At 38.8% G+C, this 20024-nt stretch overlaps 1 protein-coding gene across 5 annotated transcripts in view; it reads right to left on the bottom strand.

Moving 5' to 3' along the window:
* DOCK3 (dedicator of cytokinesis 3) overlaps positions 1-20024 on the bottom strand; it is a 675444-nt gene that overhangs the window by 527637 nt on the left and 127783 nt on the right. For all 5 annotated transcript variants that reach the window (XM_073010128.1, XM_073010127.1, XM_073010126.1 and 2 more), the window contains exon 3: positions 11803-11843. In XM_073010128.1, the coding sequence (XP_072866229.1) occupies positions 11803-11843 (41 nt within the window). The remainder of the gene's footprint in view (positions 1-11802; positions 11844-20024) is intronic.

Genomic DNA, 20024 nt, shown 5'->3' on the forward strand with positions numbered 1-20024 from the left:
AACCTTGTCCTTGCAAGAGACTTGTGCTGCGGTAACTCAAGGTTTAATGGATTTTGGGCTGTGCAGGATGTGTCTTTGTTAAACAAATGTCTGAAGGCAGCTTGCTGGTTAAAAGTTATCACCATTCTCTTAATTTCAACTACCCAGGGACACATACACGGCCAAAGGTCGCAGGGACCTCTGCCTAGGAAAGCTAGGTGTTGTCTAAGGTTTCTCCCCATGTGATAGACTGAAACAATGCTGCTAAAAGGTTTATGGAAATGTTTCCATATGCATCTCAAGGCACAGCATTTTCCTTTAAACTTATTCATGTCACAGAGGTTTTTGTTCATATGTCTTACTGCCGATTTCCTCTTTTTCTTTGATCCTATTGTCCTGCCACTCCCCTGTCTTTAAGATGGTAAAGATAATTATCAATAAATACTAAGGGAACTCAGAGACCGGGGCCGGCGTGGGTCCTCTGTAAGCTGAGCGCCGGTCCCCTGGGCCCCCGCTTTTCTTTCTCTATACTTTGTCTCTGTGTCTTATTTCTTTTCTCAAGTCTCTCGTTCCACCTTACGAGAAACACCCACAGGTGTGGAGGGGCAGGCCACCCCTTCATGTCTTTACAGTAACATAATTTATAACCCTTTGGGTATACACCCAGTAACGGGATTAATGGGTCAAATGGTATTTCTAGTTCTAGATCCTTGAATAATCACCACACTGTCTTCCACAATGGTTGAACTAGTTTACACGCCCACCAACAGTGTAAAAGCGTTCCTATTTCTCCACATCCTCTCCAGCATCTGTTGTTTCCTGACTTTTTAATGATCGCCATTCTAACTGGTGTGAGATGGTATCTCATTGTGGTTTTGATTTGCATTTCTCTGATGGCCAGTGATGATGAGCATTTTTTCATGGGTCTGTTGGCTGCATAAATGTCTTCTTTCGAGAAGTGTCTGTTCATATACTCTGCCCACTTTTTGATGGGGTTGTTTTTTTCTTGTAAATTTGTTTAAGTTCTTTGTAGATTCTGGATATTAGCCCGTTGTCAGATGGGTAGATTGCAAAAATGTTCTCCCATTCTGTAGCTTGCCTGTTCACTCTGATGGTAGTTTCTTCTACTGTGCAGAAGATCTTTAGTTTCTGTGCACAAACTAGAGGAAATAAATAAGTCCTGAAAAGAATCTCCCAAGATTGAATCAGGAAGAAGCTGAAGTCCTGAACAGACCAGTATCAAGTTTAAACATTGAATCAGTAATAAAAAACCTACCAAGCAAAAAAAGCCCTGGACCAGGCAGATTCACAGCCGAATTCTACCAGACGTACAAAGAAGAGCTGCCACCAATCTTACTAAAACTATTCCAAAATATCGAGGAGAAGGAACTCCTCCATAACTCTTCTACTAAACCATTATCATCCTAGAACAAAAAGCTGGCAAGGACACAACAAAAATAGAGAACTATAGGCCAATATCCCTGATAAACATAGATGGAAAAATCTTCAACAAAATACTAGTAAACTGAATCCAGCAGTGCATCAAAAGATAATTAATCACTATCTAAAGGGTTTGATCCTATGATGTAAGGATGATTAAACATATGCAAATCAATAAATGTGGTTTACCACATAAATTTTTTTTAGAAAACATATGATCATCTCAAATAGATGCAGAGAAATCATTCAATAAAATTCAACATCCCTCATGATAAAAACCCTCAACAATCTAGGCATCACAGGAGCATACCTCAAAATAATAAGAGCCATAGATGACAAACCCACAGCCAACATCATAATACGCAAAAGTTGAAAGCATGCCTCCTAAGAACTGGAACAAGGTAAGAATGTCCCCAGACACCACTCTATTCAACATACTACTGGAATGTTTAGCCAAAGCAACCAGGTGAGAGAAAGAAAAAAAAGGCCATCACAGCAAAAGAAACTATCATCAGAATAAACAACCTACAGAATTTTTGTAATCTATCCATCTGAAAAAAGGTCTAATATTCAGAGTTCACATGGAAATTAAACAAATTTACAAGAAAAAAAAAAAACATTAAAAAGTAGGCAAACAACATAAACAAAAACTTCTCAAAAGAAGACATACATGTGGCCAACAAACATATGAAAAAAAAAAAAAGCCCAACATCACTGATCACTAGAGAAATGCAAATCCAAAGCACAATGAGATACCATCTGATGCCAGTCAAAATGGCTATTATTAAAAAATCAAAAAACAACAGATGTTGGCAAGGTTGAGGAGAAAAGGTAACATTTTTACACTGTTAGTGGGAGTGTAAATTAGTTTAACCATTATGGAAGACAGGTGATTCCTCAAAGACCCAGAGGCAGAAATACTATTTGACCCAGCAATCCCATTACTGGGTATATACCCAAAGTAATATAAATCATTCTATTATAAAAATACAACCACACATGTTCGTTGCAGCACTATTCACAATAGCAAAGACATGGAATCAACCTAAATGCCCATTAGTGACAGACTGGATTTTTTAAAATGTGATACATACACACCATGGAATACTATGTAGCCATAAAAAGGAATGAGATCACGTCCTTTGCAAGGACATGGATGGAGTTGGAAGCCGTTATCTTCAGCAGATTAACACAGGAACAGAAAATCAAACACTGTATGTTCTCACTTAAAAGTGGGAGATGAATGATAAGGACACATGGACACATGGGGGAAACAACACACACTGAGGCCTGTCGGCGGGAGGGCGGGTAAGGGGAGGGAGAGCATCAGAAGAATAGCTAATGGATGCTGGGCTTAATACGTAGGTAATGGAATGATCCGTGCAGCCAACCACCAGGGCACATGTTTAGCTATATAAAAAACCTCCACATCCTGCACATGTATCCCTGGACTTAAAAGTTGAAAGGAAAAAATAAATAAATAAATAAATAAATAAATAAATAAATAAATAATAAAAGGTATCCAAATAGGAAAAGAGGAAGTCAAATTACCTGTTCACTTATTACGTGACCCTATCCCTAAAAAATTCTAAAGATTCCTCCAGAAGTCTCCTAGTCCTGATAAATTACTTCAGTAAAGTTTCAGGATACAAAAATCAACGTACAAAAAACAATGTCACGTCTATACTCCAACAGCATTCAAGTTGAGAACCAAATCAAGAACTCAATCCCATTTACAACTGCCACAAAAATAAATAAAATAAAATAAAATAAAATAAAGTAAAATACCTAGGAATACATTTAACCAAGGAGGTGATGGATCTCTACAAGAACTATAAAACACTAATGAAAGTATCATAGATGACACAAACAAATGGAAAAACATTCAATGCGAATTCAAAGATCTGTATCATTAAAATGACCATGCCACCCAAAATAATCTACAGATTCAGCACAATTACTATCAAATTACCAATATCATTTTACACAGAATTAGAAAAAATAATTGAAAAATTATTTTTAAAACCAAAAAAGCACCTGAATAGCCAAAGTAATCCAAAGCAAAAAGAACAAACCCAGGAGCATCACATTACCTGACTTCAAACCATACTACAAGGCTATAGTAATGAAACAGCATGGTAATGGTACAAAAACAGACACACACATTAATGAAACATAGAAAACCCAGAAATAAAGCCACATACCTACAATTAACTGATCTTTGACAAAGTTGAGAAAAGTAAACAACGGGGAGAGAACACCCTATTCAATAAATGGTGCTAGGAAAACTGGCTAGCCCTATGCAGAAGAATGATACTGAATAGATCTCTCTCATCATTTACAAAAGTTAACTCAACATGGACTAACAACTTAAATGTAAGACCTGAAACTACAGCAATCCTAGAAGAAAACATAGGAAAAGCCCAGCACAGTGACTCACATCTGTAATCTCAACACACTGGGAGGCCAAAACAAAGAGGACTGTTTGAGGTCGGGAGCTCAAGACCAGCCTGGGCAACATAGTGAAATGAGGGGAAAAAAAAAAAAAAAAAACAGCTGGGGTGATGCTGCTCATCTGTAGTTCAGGCAACTCTTTTGAAAGCTGAGGCAGAAGGATCACTTGAACCCAGGAGTTCAAGGCTTCAACGAGCTATGATGGCAATACTGTACTCCAGCCTGGATGACCAAAATAAAAAAAAAAAAAAAGATGAAGGGAGGGGAAGGGAGAGAAGAGGAGGGGAAGGGAGGGAAGTAAAAGAAACAACTTCGGCCGGGCGCAGTGACTCACGCCTGTAATCCCAGCACTTTGGGAGGCCGAGGCAGGTGGATCACAAGGTCAGGAGATCGAGACCATCCTGGCTAACACAGTGAAACCCCGTCTCTACTAAAAATACAAAAAATTAGCCGGGCGTGGTGGCAGGCGCCTGTAGTCCCAGCTACTCGGGAGGCTGAGGCAGGAGAATGGCGTGAACCTGGGAGGCGGAGCTTGCAGTGAGAGCAGAGATGGTGCCACTGCACTCCAGCCTGGGCGACAGAGCGACACTCCGTCTCAAAAAAAAAAAAAAAGAAAAAAGAAACAACTTCTACACACTAGCCTAGGCAAATAATTATAACAACTAAGATTCGAAAGCAAATATGAAAAAAACAAAAATAGACAAAGGGGTTTAATTAAACTAAATGGCTTCTACACAACAAAAGCAGCAATCAAGAGTCAACACACAATCTACAGAGTGGGAGAGAATATTTGCAAACTATGCATCTGACAAAGGACTACTATCTAGAATCTATAAGGAACTTATTAAATCAACAAGAAAATTACAAATATCCCCATTAAAAAGTGAGCAGAGGACATGAATAGACAAGTCTCAAAAGAAGACACAAAAGCAGCCAACATACATGAAAAAAATGCTCAATATCACTATTCATCAGGGAAAAGCAAACTAAAACCACAAAGAGATACCACCTCATACCAGTCAGAATGGCTATTACTAAAAAGTCAAATAATAACAGATGTTCTCAAGGATGCAGAGAAAGGGGAACACTTACAAACTTTTGATGGGAATGTAAATTAGTTCAGCCCCTGTGGAAAGCAATTTGGAGACTTCTCAAAAAAAAAATAATAATAGAACTACCATTCAACCCAGCAATCCCACTACTGGGTATCTACCTAAAGGAAAAGTAACTGTTTTATGGAAAAGATAACTGCACACATATGTCTATCACAGAACTAATCACAATAGCAAAGTCATAGAATCAACCCAAGTGTCCATCAACAGTAGACTGGATAATGAAAATGTGGTTATATATAAAACAGGAAATACCAGGCAGCCATAAAACAGAATGAAATCATGTTCTTTGCAGCAATACGGATGCAGCTGAGGCCATTATCTGAAATGAAATAACACAGAAACAGAAAAACAAATACCACAAGTTCTCACTTATAAGTAGGAGCTAATCAATGAGTACACGTAACATAAAGATGGAAAACAGTGGACACTGGGGACTCCAAGAAGTGGGAAGGAGGGAGAGAGGCAAAAATTGAAAAACTACCTCTTGGGTACTATGTTCATTATTTGGATGATGGGTTTCCTAGAAGCGCAAACCCCATCCCTCATTACACAATATACCCATGTAACAACCTGCACATGTATCCCTCTAAATCCATAATTTTAAAGAAAAAAACAGTCACAGGAAGAAAAATACCACATGTTCTTACTCTTATGTGGGAGCTAAATAAGTGGATCTCATGAAGAGAGAGAGTAGAATGATGGTTACCAGAAGCTGGAAGGGAAGGGGGAGAAGACAATGAAGAGAAATTGATTAATAGGTACTAAAATACAGTTAAAAGAAATAAGTTCTAGTGTGCGATAGTACAGTAGGGAAATTACAGTTCATAATTTAGTGTATATTTCAAAACAGCCAGAAAAGAAAAACTGTAATTGTTTCCAACAGAAAGGAAATATGAATGTTTGAGATGATGTATATATCCCAATTACCCTGGTTTTGATCATTACACATTGTATGCAAGTACCAAAACATCACATGTATCCCATAAATATGTACAACTATATCAATTTTCAAAAAAGAAATAGTGTAAAGCCAGGAGACAATAAATTGATGTGTTTAAATTTTCACCTAGAATTGTATATCCAATAAAAATATCTTTTAAAAATAAAAGTGAATAAATCCTAAGTCAGTAAAATGAATACGATAAGAGCAGATACATATTAAATAACAGAAAAAAAATCAGAAAGTTAAAAGTTGATTTTTGAAAACATCGACAAATGCAACAAAAACCTAGTTAGACTTGATCAAGAAAAAGAAAGGACAAAAATTCCTAAAATCTGAAATAAATGAGGATTATCACTAAATACCTCACATGCATTAAAAAATAACAGTATGATTAACTAAAACAAATTCAAAAATGTAAAGTGGACAGATTTCTTAAAATATAAACTGACCAAAACCAGATGAGAAGTTAGACAACCATAATAAAGACAAAACATAAGAAACCTCGATAATAAACAAAAAGTTTAAAATGACAAATTGGACTTCCTTCAAGTTAATATCTACTCCTCAAAACACAACATTAAGAAAACAAAAACGGGGCCGGGCGCGGTGGCTCAAGCCTGTAATCCCAGCACTTTGGGAGGCCGAGACGGGCGGATCACGAGGTCAGGAGATCGAGACCATCCTGGCTAACACGGTGAAACCCCATCTCTACTAAAAATACAAAAAACTAGCCGGGCGAGGTGGCGGGCGCCTGTAGTCCCAGCTACTCCGGAGGCTGAGGCAGGAGAATGGCGTAAACCCGGGAGGCGGAGCTTGCAGTGAGCCGAGATCTGGTCACTGCACTCCAGTCCGGGCTACAGAGCAAGACTCCGTCTCAAAAAAAAAAAAAAAAAAAAAAAGAAAAGAAAACAAAAACGCAGGCTACGTATATTGAAAGAAGGACTAGTACTTAGAATGAAGAATTCAGAAATTGGCAGATTGGAGGCTATTAGCATGCCTTAGCCATTTGGAAACAGCAAGATCATGCATAAAGATCAACTCTCTGAGCTTTAATTCAAGAAGGAAAATACAAATCCACCAGAATTGTGAAGAAACCTCAGATCCCAGGGAGGAAAATACTAGCAAACAACTCCTGTGACAGTGTCCAGCTGATAAAAGTGAGTGAAGCCCTAGTACGTGCAAGAGGCAGAGAATCTCCCTCTGTAACTTACCTTTCCACTGGGGATCTAAGCAAGTCAGGCCAAGGGAAAGTACTCTGCTTCACCCAAGCACTGGAGTTAAATTGGGGAGAGGCTTGGAGATACTGTGAGAAAAAGACACCAGGAAAAGATGCATACAGTTTTCCAGGCCGAGGCCCAAAAGCAGAATGTCATTTTTAATCCAGGTGTATACAAAGCCATTCTTTGGCAACCTGGCAGCATGACCATATAGGCATTTTAGTGTTGAACCAGAGATCGGAGTACCTGTTCTGAAGCAGGGTAGAGGCCTCCACAGCCAGAACTGTGGAAAGCACATTAACAGTAGGTGCTTGAAGTGTGATTTACCCTGTCACAAGCCTGTGGTGGGAGAATTGCTACAACTGCGGTTTCTCCAGGGCAATGAGACTGGCAGCCAGGGCCAGCTTGGTGACCTGGAACCAGTCTGCATGTGCCATTGCTGGATGCCCCAGCCTGCTTCCCTGAGATCAAGATGCAGCAGGGTCCTCTCCATTCCACCCCCAAGCAGAAATTCAGGCATATGGGGCATCTGCTTGCCTAGATCAGCAGCCTGTGCCATCCCATCCTTTATGGTCATTGACCATGGTGCAGCAAGACCCTCTCCACTCCACGCCCAGGTAGATCTCCAGGCATTTGGAGTTCTAGTTCATCTGGATCAGCCGCCTGAGCTGCCCCACCCTTACTGCTCAGAGATCCTGGTGCAGGGAAGCCCTCTCTGCTACACCCAAGCAGATCTCCAGGCATTCAGAGCACCTGCTTGCCTTGTTCGGCAGCCTGAGTTGCCCCACCCCTCTTGTACATAAATCCTGGTGCAAAGGGGCCCTTCCCCACTACATGCCCAGGCAGATCTCCAGGCGTCTAGAGTACCCAATCTCCTGAATTAGGAATTTAGGCCACCCTCAATCCCACCATTCATATGCAGAGAATTTGGGGCCAAGGAGGTTTCCCATCTCCACACCTAGGTACTCTCTGAGTGCTTGATGGCCACCTACTATACTCTCCCTCAGTGCTGGTGCTTGTGTCAGCACTAGAGGACCTACAGGCAGACCTGCATGGTCCACCCTGCCCATCATGGCCCCCACTTCCCTGGGGCTGAGCAGGGAGCTCAGACCACTGTATATTTCATGAATCAGTCCACTGCCTGAAGCAACAGAGACTTCTGCCAGTAAACAAGGACCAAGTACATATTCAGTCCCATTGGCCACAGGTGGCTTTTACCTATAAGTGCCATCTATTGGCTTGTAGGTTGAACTGCACAGCTGAATATAAAACCTGCCAAAGTGTGTGCATAGGGCTACAGAAGCAAAGCCAAAGTCCCTACCCAGCATTCTCTACTATTGCACATCCTAAGGAGGAGAGAGAGAAAACAAATAAACAAAACAATATCATAGGGAAAGAAACAAAAAGAAAAAATCCTATTCACACAAAAATAATTTTTAAAATTAGAAGTGCCAGTGTCTCCAGATGAGAAAGAACCAGGGCAAGAATTCTGGCACCATGAAAAATATGAATATAATGACACCATCAAAGAATTGCACAACCTCTCCAACAATGGTTCCTAACCAAAATGGAGACTCAGAAATGACAGATAAAGAATTCAAAGCACGGACTATAAGGAAGCTCAACAAGATCCAAAATGAGGTTTAAAATCAACACAAAGAAACTTTTTTTTTTTTTTGAGACAGAGTCTCACTCTGTCGCCCAGACTGTAGTGCAGCGACACAATCTTGGCTCACTGCAATCTCCACCTCCTGGGTTCAAGCGATCCTCGTGCCTTAGCCTTCCTAGTGGCTGGGACTACAGGCGCGTGCCACCATGCCCGGATAATTTTTGTATTTTCAGTAGAGACGGGTTTCGCCATGTTGGCCAGCTGGTCTCAAACTCCTGAGCTCAGGTGATCCGCCTGCCTCGGCCTCCCAAAGTGCTGGGATTACACGCGTGAGCCACCGCGCCCAGCCGACACAAAGAATCTTCTAAAGCAATCCACACAATGACTGAAGAGATAAACATCTTAAAAGGAAATCAGTCAGAGCTTCTAGAATTCAAAACTCAAAGAATTTCAAAATACAATTGAAAGCTTTACTGGTAGACTGAACCAAGCAGAAGAAAGAATGTCAGAGCTTAAATATTGGTTTTTTAAAGATGAGGTTTCGCTATGTTGCCCAGGCTGGTCTCAAAGTCCTATGCTCAAGTGATCCCACTACTTTGGACTCCCAAAGTGCTGAGATTACAGGCATGAGTCACCGTGCCCAGCTGAAAAGTATGCTTTTAATTGTATCCTTCTAGGCCCGGCGCGGTGGCTCAAGCCTGTAATCCCAGCACTTTGGGAGGCTGAGACGGGCGGATCATGAGGTCAGGAGTTCGAGACCATCCTGGCTAACACGGTGAAACCCCGTCTCTACTAAAAAATACAAAAAGCTAGCCAGGCGAGGTGGCTGGTGCCTGTAGTACCAGCTACTCGGGAGGCTGAGGCAGGAGAATGGCCTAAAACCCGGGAGGCGGAGCTTGCAGTGAGCTGAGATCCGGCCACTGCACTCCAGCTCAGGCGACAGAGCAAGACTCCGTCTCAAAAAAAAAAAAAAAAAAAAAGAGATATATAGATACATGTTGCTAATAAATGCTGTAATAACCTAAGATTCTAGAATAGAGATATTACCAAAATATGCAATCTCTGAATACATTAGCCCCCAAAGTACTAAAATTAAAGGAGTCTGATCAGATAAAAAGAGCTCTAACATTCTTTGGAGTAGTGTGAGTTAGGTTCCTCATTTTGTTTAGCTTGCCAAAACACTGCTAAGAGTAATCACAAAATGGCCTCTCCCACAGAGTCCAAAAACTAAGAAAGACAAATAAGAACTTAAGTATGAGGTTCCAAGTACTTTTCCTTAACTCTAAAATAAAACTCTTTTAATTACTTGCTGGAGAAACCACGTGAAGTCACATGGAAACAGGGAAACCCTAAGACTACAAAGAGACGCCTGGTTATCTTGGTGTCTAGCTGAAGACAGTCTTCCAGCCAACCCTGCCAAGATGCCAGACATATGAGTAAACTATCTTGGACATTCCTACCAGAATGTCTTGGACACTGACCCCACAGCTGACTGTTGCCACAGGTAACCTCATACATCCCAGAATAACTAGCTACGCAGCTGACCCAGTCAAGCCACAAAAGCATGAGAGATAAAATGTTTATCAGTTTAATTCACTAAATTCTGGAGTACTTTGTTGCACAGGAAGATATAATCAAAACAGTTATATTTAATATTTTAAGGGTATCATCATTCCTGTCTCAATAATGTTTTCAAGCCACAAACTTTGCATCAATCTGATACTTTAATCACAAACATACAATAATTTTAATAAGCACAGTCTACACACTGATCCCAAACACTAGTATTGGAAATAAGGTAGTGGGAGGTAGCCAAGATCACAAATATTACTAAAAATAAATCAATAGCATGCAATATCACAAATTACAAATATTCATTTATAAGATTCCTCATTTATTCCAGTTCTAACTTTTCAACAATTTTAAATCAAAATTTAAAAAATAAACCACAAGTAGAAACTATTCCCACAGAAGCATTCATGAATGTATTTCAAAATAGAAATATAAGAAAAATTACCTATAAGCAGTGCTTCTCAACCAGGGGCCATTTTGTCCCCAAGACAAATTCAGCAATGTCTGAAGTCCTCTTTTGCTGTCATACTAAGGGACAGAGAGTTGCTGGCATCTAGTAGGTAGAAGCCATATACTCTGCTAAACATCTCACATTGCACAAGACTGTCTCCCACAATAAAGAATTACCTGGCCCAAAATGTCAACAGTGCCAAGAATGAGAAACCACAGCTAGGAGGCATTAAAATATAAAGATATTGTTTCCTTATAATCATTACCTTAAAATTAATCAAACTGAATGATTCTACTAGCAAAACTGATTATTAGAACTCTAAACAATTTTCTTTTTGAATGAAAACGTGATAATTTTGGTATTTTTCTATACAAAGAAAAACATATTGCATCAAATAAGCTACAGAAACATACAAGAAAAACTGATAATATTAATTACATGAAAACATATGCAGAAAGAAGTGTCTGCAAATACATTACTGGGAAAGATTATTTCTAACTGCATTATAACTGCTAATTAAACTATATTATGTTTCATTAATATTAATTGTAATAAATATAAAATCTAGTACATAAAATTAGTATTCTACACTAATACCTTGCTTAAATTCATATTTCAATAAATTATGATTAGAGAAATATCTAATTGGATTATTTGAAAATATTTTCCATTGTGCATTTTAAAAACAATTCATCTAATTATATGGTTCCACAGGACTAGGCCTGTGAATAAGTCAATTTACTTTTTGTCAAATACCTTAAGGAAAAAATATTTAAAAGCCTGAATAGGCTTTTTCAAGATAAGCTTTGGAGCTATTACCATATTTGCATTTCCTGTACTTTTAGAAGAAACATTTTAATATGCTGAGACAAAGAAGAGTTTTCTGCAGTTTTGTAAAGGAAAGAATCATTGTGGCTATTGTAAAAGATTAAAAGATGAACCACTAAGAGTTGTTATACCAAACAAACGTACAAGGTATTTCCTTCCTACATTAGAAAAGGTAACAATAAACTTTTCATTACCTTCACATTTGGCTTCTTTGTTGAAACTCCTCTGTACCAACCTAAAACAAAGCATAAGAGGATATTAAAATCACAACGTCATGTTCAATAAGAGACACAATAGTATTTTTTGAAAAAAACAGATAAATGCACATCTTTCCTTAAATCACCCATTGTGGCTTTATTAGGATCTAGAGTTGTCATAGTAGCTTACTCCAAAAGGAACAGTCATATGGTGAATAAAACATTTCTAATTTTCATTACAAGGTATAAAAAGCCCTTTCAACTGAGTAAAATGCAATTAGAAAAGACCTCAGAGGACATGTAATTCAAGAGCACAAAAATTCCTACACAAAGGTGTTGGGGCAGAGAAATGCTAAAATTGTATCACTTTTTTCAAGGCAGATAGGGAGTATAGCCCAGACTTTCTGTTTCACGGTCTCATCCAATCTCCCATGCAGTATACTATACTACTCTCACTTATTTGCCTTCCAGCTGCTAAAGTCAACATTCTTGCTAGTGCAGATCACCTTCTTGATTTATTTCCTTTCAGCATTCACATTCAGCAATACTAATAAAAGTTTCAATTATACAATAAAAAACAATTTTCAGAGAAAGAAAATTTTACTGCCAACTTTTCTCAATTTCAATGTATTATTTTCAGAGCTTTGCTATAGTTTCTTTATTTGGGTTTAAAAGGAAGCAGTTCCAATGGGTAGGAGAGGAAGCCAAGAGTTGTATTTAAAGAAGGAAGATAAAGAAGAGATTGCTGATGATAGCTAAATTAATTGAGAGGTTATCACTGACAGTTTGTCCCATATATTAACTTTTAAAATAACAAAGCTATGAAAAAAATCAACTTTTTTCACCTGAAAACATAACAAACAACAAAAGAGATGAGCCTTGCTCCTATTTAGAACAATAGCTGAAAAAATAAATTTCATGAACTCATTTTATATCTTGCGTCTCAGTTTCTCCTTTTTGAAAAATGATAACTTACCAATGCGACATTTTACAGTATTTTAAGAAACATAACAGAAAATGACATCAAGAGGTATGGCAGAGTAAGTCTCTTCAAAGAGCCTCTCCTCAAAAGCAATGAGAACACTACAAAGCTAAAGTAATCAAGACAGTATGATATTGGTGAAAGATTAGGCAACTAGAGAACTTAATAGAGAATCCAGAAATAGACCCACATAAATACAATCAACTGATATTTGACAAAGGAGCAAAAGTAGTAAAATGGACAAAAAAGAGTTTTCAACAAATGGTGCTGGAACAACTGGACATCCATATGCAAAAAAATGAATCTATGCACAGATATTACTCTAGTCACAAAAATAAACTCAAAATGGATCACAGACCTTAACGTCAAATGCAAAACTACAAAACTCCAACAAGATAACATAGGAGAAAATCTAAGTAATCTTGAGTACAGCAATGACTTTTTAACTACAACACCAAAAGCATGATCCATGGAAGAAATAATTGATACACAGAGCTTCATTAAAATTAAAAACTCCTCTGTGAAAGGCAATGTTAAGAAAATAAAATGACAAGCCACAAACTGGGAGAAAATATTTACAAAAGACCTATCTGATAAAGGAATGTTATCCAAAATACACAAAGAACTCTTAAAACTCAACAAGAAAATAAACAGCCCGGCCAGGTGCAGTGGCTCACACTTGTAATCCCATCACTTTGGGAGGCTGAGGTGGGCAGATCATGAGGTTAGGAGTTTGAGACCAGCCTGACCAACATGGTGAAACCCCATCTCTACTAAAAATACAAAAATTAGCCAGGCATGGTGGCATGCGCCTGTAATCCCAGCTACTCAGCAGGTTGAGGCAGGAGAATCACTTGAACCCAGGAGGTGGAAGTTGTGGTGAGCTGAGATGGTGCCATTGTACTCCAGCCTGGGTGACAGAGTGAGACTCCATCTCAAAAAAAAAAAAAAAAAAAAAAGAGGCCAGGCGCAGGTGGATCACGAGGTCAGGAATTCAAGACCAGCCTGAGCAACATGGTGAAACCCCATCTCTACTAAAAATACAAAAAAAATTAGCCAGGTATAGTGGTGCATGCCTGTAATCCCAACTACTCAGGAGGTTAAGGCAGGAGTATCACTTGAACCTAAGAGGCAGAGATTGCAGCGAGCAGAGATCACACCAGTGCACTCCAGCCTGGGCAACAGAAGGAGACTCCATTTCAAAAAGAAAAAAAAAAAAAAAGAAAGAAAGAAAAGAAAAGAGCCCAATTAAAAAATAAGCAAAACATCTAAACAGACACTTCACCAAAGATACAGGATGATAAATAAGAATATGAGAAGATGCTCAATATCACTGTGTGATTAAGCAATTGCAAATGAAAACAACAATGAGATACCACTGCATGCCTTATCACAATGGCCAAAATCCAGAACACTGACCCAAACCAAATGCTGGTGAAGACATAAAGCAAAAGGAACTCTCTCATTCACTGTTGATGGAAATCCAAAATGGTACAAGGCACTCTGGAAGACAGTTTGGCAGTTTCTAACAAAACTAAACATATTGTTACCATATGATTGAGCAATCCATTCCTTATATTTACCCAAATGAGTTGAAAACTTACATCCACATAAAAAAAACTACAAATTGATGTTTACAGCAGCTTTATCATACTTTCTGCCAAAACTCAAAAGCATCTAAGATGTCATTCTTCAGCAGATGAGTGAATAAATCAACTGTGGCACATCCATTCAATGGAATGTTATTCAGAGACAAAAAGAAATGAGCTAACAAGCCATGAGAAGACACTGAAGGAATCTTAAACGCATACTGTGGATACATTTAACACCATATAATGATAACGCAAATGTGACACCATGCTCTCTTGTAGTCAACTCTCCTCCCCAACCTCTTCCCCCAGCCCTGACAACCACTAAGTAGTTTCAAAACCACATTATCATTTCTAAGGGATGCCACCATTATAAGGTGCACATGAGAATTCTGCTCAGTGAACTTCAGCCATCACCTTTTCTTAAAACCGAAACTCTGCTACAAGCTTTGCCAAATTTATCCATTCCATGACTAAGAAGAATTGAAGACAGTAAGGAAAAGAGAAAAGGAAGAACAACTCATTATTTTTGTTTCTCACATAAGAAATAAAAAAGTTTATAAGCTCTCAAAGAAACAACTAAAATATCTCCCAAATCATTATGAATCAACAGGAAATATATGCTTTTCATGAACCAGTACAATGAAGTATTTTCCAAATGTCAATCTACCTACTGTCCAAGAACTCTGGACAATCTACCTCTGCAATTATATTCTCCCCTTTCATTTTCATCATTAACATCTTGACTTTCCAAAATTTCAGAATACTAGCAAAGAAAGTGAAACTCCCCTTGATGTTCAGATTGTCTGAGTCTTCATCAATTTCAATGTCATCATATGCATTTAACCGAAGAACACATCAGAGTCTCATTTGGTGAGTAAAACATCTTTTGGTTTGATTACCACTAGGAACTTAAGATTAAGGCAAAGTTTTATACTCTAACATTTTCAGATATAAATTTTTGTAGAAATTAAAGAAAGGAAGGCATTCTCACAACACTCAAGTTTATAAAGATTTATGTCTAACTTTAAGTCAGAAAAATATAATTGAATTCTATAAAATGCTAAACAAGTATTGCCTCCAAAAGTTCTCTATTGGTCTTCTATCCCTTCTACCTATAAATACCAGCTCTTCCCTTCCTCAGTAACTTGCTGCAACTCTCTAACTTCTAAGCTAGGGGCATGTTACTCAAAACATGATTGCAAGAAACACAGACTTTTTCCACTTTACCCAAATGTATGGAAATGAAAGAATTACTGGAAATGGTTTGGGTATTAACTTCACATTCCAAAAGAAAAGTTTAAGTTTTTGAGCCTCAGTTACTCCTCTGCTCTAAACTCTCCAAAAGCATCCCAGATCAAAATAAAATCCAAACCCTTTATTAGAGCCTCTGCCGATCTCAACGTCCACCACTCTCTCTGCTTCTCCCCATCCCATCCATCCACTGCAACCATATAAGTCTCTCTGCAATTCCTTCAACTTACTAAGCTGGCTCCCGCCTCAGCACCTTTATACTTTTTGCATCATATTTCTGGACTATTCTTCCCCTCCTCAAACCCCTTCTACCCAGAATATCTCAGGATTGCTTCCTCATTTCCATCTGTTCTCTGCCCAAATGTTATCTTCTCAGAAAGGCCATCCTCAATCATCCTATATAAATAAACAGAAGAGAGAAGTTTCCCCCCACCTCCCCACTAATATGGTCTGGCTCTCTGTCCCCATCCAAGTATCATCTTGAACTGTAATCTCAAATCTAATCCCCACATGCTGGGGGAGGGACCCGGTGTGAGGTAACTGAATCTGGGGGTGGTTACCCCCATGGTGTTCTCATGATAGTGAGTTCCCATGAGATCTGAAGGTTTTATAAGGAGCTTTCTCCCCTTTGCTCAGCACTTATCTCACCTGCTGCCATATGAAGAAGGACGTGTTTGCTTCCCCTTCCACCATGATTATAAGTTTCCTGAGGCCTCCCCAGCCATGCAGAACTGAGTCAATTAAACCTCTTTTCTTTATAAATTACCCAGTCCTGGGTATTTCTTCACAGCAGCATGAGAACAGACTAATACACTAAATTCATACTGCAGAGTGTAGGGTGCTGCTATAAGGATAACCAAAAATGTGGAAGCAACTTTGGAACTGGATAACAGGCAGAGGCTGGAACAGTTTGGAGGGCTCAGAAGAAGACAGGAAAATGTGGAAAAGTCTGGAACTTCCTAGAGACTGAGGGCTCAGAAGACAGAAAGATGTGGGAAAGTTTGAAACTTCTGAGAGACTTGTTGAATGATTTTGACCAAAATGCTGATAGTGATATTGACAATGAAGTCCAGGCTGAGGTGGTCTCAGATAGAGATGAGGAACTTGTTGGGAATTGGAATAAAGGTGGCTCTTGCTATAGTTTAGCAAAGAGACTGGTGGCATTTTGCCCCTGCCCTAGAGATTCTATGAAACTTTGAACTTGAGAGAGATGATTTAGGGTATCTGGCCGAAGAAATGTCTAAAGAGCAAAGCATTTTCAAGAGTGTAACTTAGCATAAAAGTTTGGAAAATCTGCAGCCTGACGATGCGGTAGAAAAGAAAAATCCATTTTCGGGGGAGAAATTCAAGCCTGCTGCAGAAATTTGCAATGTAATGGGAAGCCAAATGTTAATCACCAAGACAATGAGGAAAACGTCTCCAGGGCATGTCAGAGACCTTCATGGCAGCCCCTTTCATCACAGTCCCAGAGGCCTAGGAGGGAAAAATGGTTTCCTGGGCAAGGTCCAGGGCCCCACTGCTGTGTGCCACCTGAGGACTTGGTGCCCTGTGTCCCAGCTGCTTCAGCTCCAGCCATGACTAAAGGTACACCTCAGGTCATTGCTTCAGAAGGTGAAAGTTACAGCTCAGGCCACTGCTTCAGAGGGTGGAAGCTCTATGCCTTGGCAGCTTCTATGTGGTATCGGCCCTGTGGGTATGCAGAAGACAAGAATTGAGGTTTAGGAACCTCTGCCTAGATTTCAGAGGATGCATGAAAATGCCTGGGTGTCCAGGTAGAAGTCTGCTGCAGGGGCAGAGCCTTCATGGAGAACCTCTGCTAGGGCAGTGCAGAAGGGAAAGATAGAGTAAGAGTCTCCACACGGAGTCCCCACTGGGGCACTGCCTAGTGGAGCTGTCAGAAGACAGCCACCATCCTCCACAATGGGATCCCTGGGAATTAGAAGTGATAGATCCCTCTCAGAATCTAAGGCTCTGTTCTGTTTTGCATTGTGTTATCTGATGTTTTTTACTTTTGGGTGTATCAGAAATTACTTCACATTATAAGAGAACTTTGGGGTGTGATAACCAAAATACACTTTGGGAGGAAATATATTTTTAGCAATGGCTACTGCAGTTATGGGGGGATACTTGGCTCTTTGCATGTTCAAGTAAGAGAAGCAAGCTCTTGGCAACCTGGAAGGAATGAAGATATCCTTCTCCCACAACTGAGAGAGATAAGATCTCATGGGGTTGGGTTAATCACAGAATGAGCTGATTGGCTTTGGGTTGCTTTGCAATGAAATGCACAGTAAAATCATTGCACTGTCTTGTTCCATAATGTTTTTCTTTTGGGGATCCAGAATCTGCTACAAAAATGGAACCCTTAATTTTGGGTTTTGTTAATCTGTTTTGCCTTCCAGTTGTGCCTGCTTATTAGGCCCTAAAAACTGCATACTTTAAAGAGAAACCTAAAAACTGGCGAATAAAAAAAATCTTACAAGTACTGGATCTTCTTCTGTCTGTGTGTTTATATGTGCTGTATGTGTGATATGAGGCTTTAATAGAGGCTGCCCTAAGGAATTTTGTCATCCATGAACAACTGTCTTGTTTTGATCCTCTTAAAAAGATGGTTTATAGTCAGCTATATAACTTTGACAGGTGCTCTTGAATGGAGGTGTCTGGTAAGTTTGAAGACTGTGATTTTGATTAATTGGTTTAAAGGTAATAAGCACTTAAATATTTTGTCAGGAAAGTAAAAAGTGCAATGCCTTTTAGTTCATGTGACTTAAGTAATCTTTGGGAAATAAAAACAGTTTTGCATGCAAGATGTGTAAAGAAAGTGATACGTGATTTGGTAAAAGATTATAAAAAGGCATGTGAATGTGAGGTAGTTTTGCCTAGCTTAAAGAGTTAAATGATTGTTTTAAGTTAGATAGGATATAGCTGAAGATTTGTGCAAGTTGTGAAACATTTGTGAAAAATTAATCTTGTAAAAAAAGTCTGTGTGTGAACAATGGAATAAACATACAACAGGGTTTTCTCAGAGCACTAACCTGCCTTCTGTAACAAAAATTTGTAAACAGTTATAAAAAAGGTTTATGAGAATCTACCTTATGGTCAAAGTGATTAAGATTGAATAGAATTGTCTATAAGGTTTTAAGAATCGGGTGTGACATTAATAGTACACTAATGCAAGGGTGAAATACGGCTTTCTGTCTTGAACAAGATTTTCATGTTACCTTAAAAAATAATGAAGGGGTCGGGAGCATTGGGTCACACCTGTAATCCCAGCACTTTGGGAGGCCGAGGCAGGCAGATCATGAGGTTAGGAGATAGAGACCATCCTGTGAATGGTGAAACTCTGTCTCTACTAAAAATACAAAAAATCAGCCAGGCGTGGTGGCAGGCACCTATAGTTCCAGTTACTCAGGAGGCTGAGTCAGGAGAATGGCGTGAACCCAGGAGGCAGAGCTTGTAGTGAGCCGAGATCGTGCCACTGCACTCCAGCCTGGGTGACAGAGCAAGACTCCGTCTCAAAAAAAAATTAAAAATAAAAAATTATGAAGGATTTTTGTTTGCTCCTTTTGAATAACTACAGGAAAAAGAAGGGAAAGAAAAAAGACACTTTGGAAAGCTAAGTCTTCCCTCTTAGTATCTGCCTTTTTTAAATGTTTGAGTTATCATTTTGGCTAAATGAATGACTTATAGTGACATGAAACTCTATTTTATAATATGAAGTGTCTTAAAACTTTGATATTTGACAAACTTTCCAAAATCAAATTATAAAGTATGACTTTCTCTGACTTAATTAATATTTTAGCTATTAGGTCACCTAAAGTCCAAAAATGACATATTCGGCTTATTTGGTATACAAACCATACAGAAAGCACTGTCAAATAAGGAATGGTGTTTGGCTTTCTTGGGCATACATTTGTGTTAATGTTATTGGTATGTGTCCCAAAATTATGAAAAACTCCTATAAGTCTGATATGACTTAGCATGTGTTATTAATAATTATAATTGTTATGTAAAATTGTTGTATGCCACAGAAGTAACTAAAACTCCTAGTCAAATATAGCTTTAATGGGGGCTTCCCTAAAGAATTTGGTTATCCACGAACAATTGTTTTCTTGTTTTAATCCTCTTCAAAAACAATTGTTTTCTTGTTTTGATCCCTTGAAAAAAATCTCTTCAAGGTTTATAATTAGCTATAGAACTTTGACAGGTGCTCTTGAATGTAGGTTTCTGGTAAGTTTGGAGATTACAACATCAGAATGCAGAAAAAACTTTCAGGACTCTCCTGGAGAGCTGAAATGTTCATGAATATCAAGCAGAAGAGGAGTTAACTGCAAGGACTAAACTAAAAAGTTCAAAGTAATCTTTTTGACTTTGCTTAAAATGTTGCTGATCCTTTG

Source organism: Chlorocebus sabaeus, chromosome 22, assembly GCF_047675955.1.
Source record: "Chlorocebus sabaeus isolate Y175 chromosome 22, mChlSab1.0.hap1, whole genome shotgun sequence".
Taxonomy (NCBI): Eukaryota; Metazoa; Chordata; class Mammalia; order Primates; family Cercopithecidae; genus Chlorocebus; species Chlorocebus sabaeus.